Source organism: Formica exsecta, unplaced genomic scaffold (assembly GCF_003651465.1).
Source record: "Formica exsecta isolate Colony F162 unplaced genomic scaffold, ASM365146v1 scaffold72, whole genome shotgun sequence".
Lineage (NCBI taxonomy): Eukaryota > Metazoa > Arthropoda > Insecta > Hymenoptera > Formicidae > Formica > Formica exsecta.
Window position 1 is genome coordinate 7,036,257 of NW_021853485.1, and position 7,500 is coordinate 7,043,756.

The 7,500-nt window shown below is 40.8% G+C and overlaps 1 protein-coding gene across 2 annotated transcripts in view; it reads left to right on the forward strand.

The window, feature by feature from the left end:
- Window positions 1-7,500, forward strand: part of LOC115243555 (T-box protein H15-like) — a 45,761-nt gene that overhangs the window by 26,344 nt on the left and 11,917 nt on the right. For both annotated transcript variants that reach the window (XM_029820665.1, XM_029820666.1), the window contains exon 4: window positions 2,150-2,314. In XM_029820665.1, the coding sequence (XP_029676525.1) occupies window positions 2,150-2,314 (165 nt within the window). The remainder of the gene's footprint in view (window positions 1-2,149; window positions 2,315-7,500) is intronic.

The following is a 7,500-nucleotide window of genomic DNA, read 5'->3' on the forward strand; positions in this document are numbered from 1 at the left end:
CAAATGTAAGAAACTTTTTTTATATTATTAGAATTATATTTTTAAATCACACGGTGGAGAGAATATAATAGTCATTTTTTAAAATTAAAATTCAATATCATTAAAGTTTATCAAATTTTTGCATTTTATAATTTTTCAGAAAAAATATCTTGGAAAAAGTAATGCTTTTTTTGGCGTATCTCGTTAGATTAATTTTAGTTATCGTGTACATGTGAGCAGTCTCTCTATCTCTGTCGAGTCGTCGACATTTTGTTACGGACCGCGAATTTTTTACATTTTTATACCGAATTTTTCATACTTTCTCGCGATTGCAGACGTGGCCGTTTCGAGACAATTCGCATTAAACTTTTATATGTTACTCGACACAGCTGCGGCTAAAAGTACGACATTGTCGGCGTCGAAGACAGCGAGTGCACGCCTACCGCGTCCGCCGGTTGTTGCATTAATAAATCGACCGACATCGATTGTTAGGTTCAACAAAGTTCAGCAAAGTGGAACGCAACACGATGGCATTTTGTCTCGTGGAAAGCTTTTACGTCGTACTTATCTTACCCTCTTACGTCATTTCGAAGTATATTTTTCTCTCTGCGTAATTTTCCTTTTCCGTAATCACGCGACACGGTTGATTTAGCTAGGCTCGCAACTCGCGGAGTTTAACGGTGATGACGTTGACGGAGTGCTTATGAGAATTTAAAAAAAAAAACATGTGAAATTATAAATAAGAAAATAAAGCGTTAGATGTGTGCGATGAGATTTCTAAAGTAATTTTAAAGTGATCTTTCAATATGTGAAAGTAATATTTAGAGGGGATATTATTGTGCTTACAAAGGATTAATTGAGTCAATTTCTTACATTGCTCTCGAAATCAAAAAGTCATCAAGAACGTCATCGTCGTCGCATATTTGATTGATTGCGACCTACCGCAGGTCTCGGTTATGAAAGGGAGAAAAATGACGCCGATAAAACGAATTTCATCGTGGCGCGATTTAGTCGCTCCACGGGATAATTTGACAGTCCGTTGTCTCGTTTGTCATAAGACACGAGAATCTCAGCCGCGTCTTCGCCCCCTCCTCGCCCAATCTTCTGTCACTCCCCTCCCGCTCCCACCGTCTCATTGTCAAGCCGAGCTCCTCTTTCTCGCCGGCGCACATCGGGGCCCTTAATTCATCGGATGACTGACGTAAATAGGAACTCCGATCGGGGCAGCGCTTCTTCACGGTACTCATTTTGTATTCAGGGTATTACACGCTGCCAGACGCGGGCAAAGTGATTCTTTTGAATGGTAACGGGGAGCTCGCCCTGCCCGAAGTGCTCCTCTAATTCATACGCTTTTTCTTGCCGCGACCGATCCCCGCCCGTGTTGTTGTGTTGTTAATGCTATCGCATGCTCTCGGCTTCGTCGCCGATTCAAATCCCCGAACGACGAAAGTCGACGCGACGTGAAACTCGATGTAATCTCCGCGCGTCTTCGTCCTCGGGAAACGATAAGCCGTCAGCGATTCTGGTACCATAATGGGATCCTTGGAAATAAGGGATGGATGGAAATGCATAGCACAAAAAGAAATGAAAAATCCGCGTGCGCGATAATATCGATATCATCGTCATCCATTTGGATCGTTCGCTGTTAGTTCGTCTTGCAGCTCTCTTTCAAACGCTGCTCGTTTCGATTTTAATTGGACGAAATCGGACACTTGTAATTATTGCGAGAGATCTTCCGATTGCGAACAACTTTCTCACTCCTGTCTTTGAATTAATAACATAAATTGAGAAGTGATGATTGTGTCTGAATTTCGTCCGCGATCGAAAAAGGCTAGTAATTTCAAATAATAATAAAAAAGTGTACATAGACAAAATAGTATATATATTTTAAAAATTAGATATTATCAAAATTGTGACGGACTACTTATAATAACACACACTTGATACGCGAAAGACTAGGTGTAAAAGTGTTTGTAATCATATAAATAACTATTGTAAAAAATGTGCGCTCTCTTGTTTACAATACTTCGACAAGTACGGTAACCTCGAGGATAAACACGGGAGGGGGAAGCGTCTGTGTTTGTCGAAAATCGAGCGCGTTTATTTACGAACGTATTCCGCCATTAATCGTATCTCTACGGTCGGCGGTAAAATTTCGGATTATTTACAGCTGGTGCTGAATTCGATGCACAAGTACCAGCCGAGGATCCACCTGGTGAAGCGGCCGGACTCGAGCACGGCGAAGCCGATCGTGGACCTCGAAAAGGAGCCGCACAAGACCTTCATATTCCCGGAGGCCATATTCACCGCTGTCACCGCCTATCAGAATCAGCTCGTAAGTTTCACTTTGTTTCTCGCTACCGTTACACTCCCGCCTTTCCTTTTTGCGCTCTCGCTCATTCTCTTTTTCTCTCTTCGTCTTTCCTTCGCACGGCCGAGTCTCGTACGTCCGTCCGGTCGCCTCCGGTCCTCCGCATCTCGGCTACACGGGACTGGTTCCTCCATTTCGTTCACCGCGGCTCCCTTTCATCCCCGATAATCGTTTCTGTCGAGAGCGAGCGACCGCGCGCGAAGACACTGGCGTAACATCTCGCGGATACGCGAGGTTCACGTTAACAAGTACTGCGAACGCTGTATCAAGATAATCATTCTTTCTTGCAAAGCAACTGTATGACATATATTTTATAGTTTTATCCATCTTTAAAATTGCATATATATTGCGTATTTATTAATATTATTATTTTGAGTGAATTCATTGATAATGATTTTTGATAATTTATAAATATACATCTTTTTAAAAGAGAGTATTCTCTTCCCCGAATCAATTTTCAAAATGTTTTAGTTTCTGATATAATAGTTAACGATAAAAAAATAATATGATATGCTAAGAATTCACATTAAAATCGATAATATTCCTTGGGATGCATTTAATAGATGACATAGACGAGATAAGTCGACGGGTATATACAGTACATCGAGAGAATGCGAGAATCCCTAAATAGGCTCGCCACTATGTTAGAGCGCAGCGTGCGACTATCAAAAGGCGCAACACGTGCAACTGTCGAGGTGATCGTGAGAGGAACGCGGGAGTCGCGATCCTGGCCTCTCTTTCTCTCTTTCTCGACGAACCGTCTTCCGTGTCCAAGTTCAGATTCTGTGTTCGGCGCGCGAGAAAGACGGGCATTATCGTATTTCACGATAGTCGTTTAAGAACCGACCGCCGCGGCATCATGTGTGGTCCAGGTCAGCGTCGTTCGCATTCCACGGGCGTCGCGGCGCGTCGCGTCTCGTTCCACCGCCACCGCCGTCGAGGGGGACTCAATTCCGTCCTCTCCCTTCATAGCAGCAGCGGCTGGAATTTCGGACCTTGACGTAGGTTAGATCTATGATCCTCGGAGGCGACAACGGACAACTATCTGGCTCCGTTTTCGATGTTTATCCTGGTCCCGTTTAATCGATCTCTCTTCTTTTTACCGCGAAGGGCAACATGGCGAGTGCGGGCCGTTCCCCTTGAGGGATGACGGGTTTTTTTCCCGATCTCTTTCAAGAATTATGAATATATTATAAATTATTTGTTTTTTTTTTTTTTTTTTATTACAGAATATTAAAACGGAAAAATTGATCGCGCTCTTATTTTACGCGTATATACAAACTTTTTACTTTATTTTAATAAATTTTTTTTTCGAGGAGATGACATTCGCGTCTTTTTCAGCTTGTTTGTAATATTGCAAATCTTTCGATATTTTAATCATTAAAGGGATGCTAAGCGAGGATGTTTAAAAATCACGATTTAAATGATTTTAAAATAGATAATTTTATAATACATATAAAATGTAACAATAGCGACTTCAATTGTAATCACATAATCAGAAAAAGTTAACGATCCGCCTAATTCAAGTTTCTAGCACGATCTCGTAATTTGATCTTGTTAAATCTCGTCTTTCGAGATTATTATCTTTTGCTTTATCGATTGCGAAACGTTTCACTTAGGCTTGTCGTCATTTCGACACAGCTTTTGACGAAGATGTGATGCGTTTTGTCTGCCATCCAACGCAAACGAAAACCGACGGAATCGACTCTAACGGGTGGTCTCGGGGACCGACGGTTACGACGACGACGACGACGACGATGACGACGACGAGAGCGACGCGGCTGTTGATGATGATGATGAGGTGCGAAGAGACACCCCGGCAATTACCTCGGGCCAGTTTCTCTTCCACGGCATCCTCTCTTTTGTGCCTCTCGCTTTCTGCGTCCTCTCGACTCGTCATTATCGTTCTTTGCGGTTTCCTCGTCGCCTCCGAGTTTCTTCCGTCCGCTTGTCGCCGTTTTTTCTCCTCCTTTTTCCCGCATCTTCCTGAAGAGACGCGTCGAATATCGTCGACCGATCGTTATTTCGATAGTCGAGGCCTTTACGGAATGGTATGTTGGATGTTCTTTCGTGCTGAACGGAAGTCACGACCAGTGAAGCTTTATGCAAAGCCTGTCATGAACATCAGAAGGTTTTCACTCTATACAAAGTGTTTTAATATTAACTTTCTCTATATTTTTTATTTTAATCGGCATTTAAATTTTTTATTAAATAACAATCAGCATTACAGAAATTGTAGATAGGTATAAGAAAACGTGATAAATTAAAAAGTAATCTCTAAATTTATCTAAGGGCAACGTTGATTAGAATATGCGTATGCGAATATGGCGACCGTTACTGTAGCTTTTCACAGCGAGATCGAAAATAGACAGGATAGAATGTAAAAGCAGCGGGATCAGGAGCAAAGAAGCAGCGAATGATCATCGCGAACGCGTCGCGATCGAATAAAAGCAAGGAGACGAAGAAGGACAGAGATGCACCGTGGAATGCACGTTAGTGATGTAGAAATGCAGCTGAGTGCGCAGCGGACAGCGGATGCTGCGAGGTAGATGGATAGGTAGATACGACTTGTTTAGAATGTGAGACAAGACAAGCCACCCGAGATTCGGTGAAAGAGGAGGCTACAGTGTTGTCGACAAGATCGAGATCGGCGATATATTAAAAAGACTATACGGAATAATGGTTGATCATCTCAAAAGATACATGAGTCTGAAATAGTTGCGGGCAAACAGATAAAACGATAATATTAATAATATTAATAGAGTATAGATAGAGAAAGATAAACTAATGACGACAATAGCGGAAATAATGGTTAATTAATTAATTAATTATTTTAATAATGTAATTTAATAATTTAATAAATTTTAATAATGTAAGCGACTAATTTTTATAATCATTTTTACATCATATTTTAAATTCGAGAAATATATAGTTTAGTATTCGGATATTCGATTATTAAAGACAACTGGTTCCAGACATATATGCTAAGTTTAGGAAAAAGATCAAAGAGAGCTAGCGAGTTCATCGCGATGGCAAACGATCTTAGATCGCTTCGGCTCCCCATCGGCACCAGTACGTATCCGTGTATACGATTCAGCGATTTTTGGCATGGATATTCCGCGGGGCCTCGCTCAGGATATACCGGCTCGAAAGCCATTCGTCGCGGTTGGCGCGTTTCCCGTCACTCGTCGTCATCGTCGTCATCGTCGCAGTCACTGTCGGGGGTGCGCTCGTTTAGCAAGGGCTACCTTCTTTCCCCAAAGGCAGTGCCGCGTATCGTTGCGGACGCTTTTTGCTTTCTCCTTCCCCATCAGGCTCCTCGCGGCTTCCCTTCTCAGGCCTCGTAACGACCTACGCGACCGACTCGATTCGTCTTTCTCGCTCGTACCACGTCATAATTCATAACTTAACTGCCGCCTCTCTTCCTTCCCTCCGGCCGCGCGCTCGACGGAGAGTTCCTTCATCCGTTCTGTCGGGCTCCTTATCGCCCCCTGATGTCGCCTCCTCTCTCGTGGTAGTCGTGCTCTTCGTTGCTTCCCCTCCCCTCCTCATTCTCCTTCCCGTCGTTGTAGACATCCATTATACGAACTAACGCTTCCACGACCGGACTTTCCATCGCAGACTTTGGCGTATCTCGTGTCTTTGATTTTTTTTTTTTTTAATGAAAATACGGAATGAACAAAAATGAGAGAATTCGGAGTTTTTTAGAATAAAAAAATATTACCTTTTAAATTTAATACCGAGATATTAGATTTAATCTAACACATGAAAATTAAATACCATAATACTTAATATTAAGAATGTGAAGAAGGATGCCTCGTCAAACTTTCATTTAAAAAATGAAATTTGAGTTCAGAATCCAAGTCAAAGAATCCAAATGCGAATTGCATTTATACTTTTCTGTATCATCCGAAAAGAGATAATTATCCGTGTTTTTAATCTATATTTATCAGAACGATTTCCATTTCTCTGATTTATTTATTAGATCTGTCATCGTAGTTTGTTCGTCATTCGTTATTTGTAGCCACATTTATGTTATTTCCACAGTTTGGATTTTATTATTCCTTTTCGTTGCTTTGCATTTATTCATCGACGACATCACAGTCGATGTCTTCGTCATCGTCCATTATTCGCGGTCCTCAACACTTTGTACTCGCTCTTTCATCCTCCTGCCGAAATGCTTAACGCTTCCCACTTCTAGAAATTTATTTGTCAACAAGGTGTGGCACTCTGCTTTGTAGTATATTTCTGGTTGTCATGTTAAACTTTGTCATTTCGGACAGCTCGAAGTTTCTCTCTTTTCATCTATTGTACTTTTCATTGTTGTCTTTATTAAGATGAAATCTCTTTGATTGCTCGCGAGTTATGCACTGTATCTCTTTGACGAAGAAATGTCTATTTGAAACTCTGTTAGCTTTAGATCTTAGCAGTGTCTTGAATTATATATAATTAAGTCTATATGTCGACTGTAATATAGAAGCACGCTTAATGAAAATCAAGAATGAAACATCAAGGAAAATCAGACGTGTTGAAAATTTTATTAAGTTTGCTGAGAGAATATAACCACATTCAATTTAAATAATTAATAAGAGTACTGTAAGTAGGATACTTAAATTAGTGCATGAGTGGATCTCTATCTTTACTTCTCTACAATTTCGTACAAGAAATGTAACATAAGGATATTTTTTCCATCATTTTTACCAACAATATTCTTTTTTACTTTAAAGTTCTTAGTGCTTTTAGGATTTGGAAAGAGATGCGTATGAAATATAACTTTCTTGTAGGAATTATATAAAACTCTGGAGTTACATTAGAAGCAAAACAAATTTCAGGCGGTTAAGTCGACATAACGTTAGGTCGATCACCTTATATATCTAAATTATATCAAACTAATTGAAGTAATCACATGAAATTATCTTAAGACACTTTGTCCCAAAGTACATAATAAGTAACGGCTTTTCTTTTCTTTACTTTTTTTTCTCGACTGCGTTCTATGGCAGAATTAAAAAGAACGCATGATGACCGCACGCGTTTCAGTTCCGAGTACCTAATTGCGCAAAGCAGTACGGAAACGCGAGGCATAAAGACAAATCCGTGATAATTATGCGATTACGAATAATTATCCTGCGTCGCGGGATGCCATGTCCTGC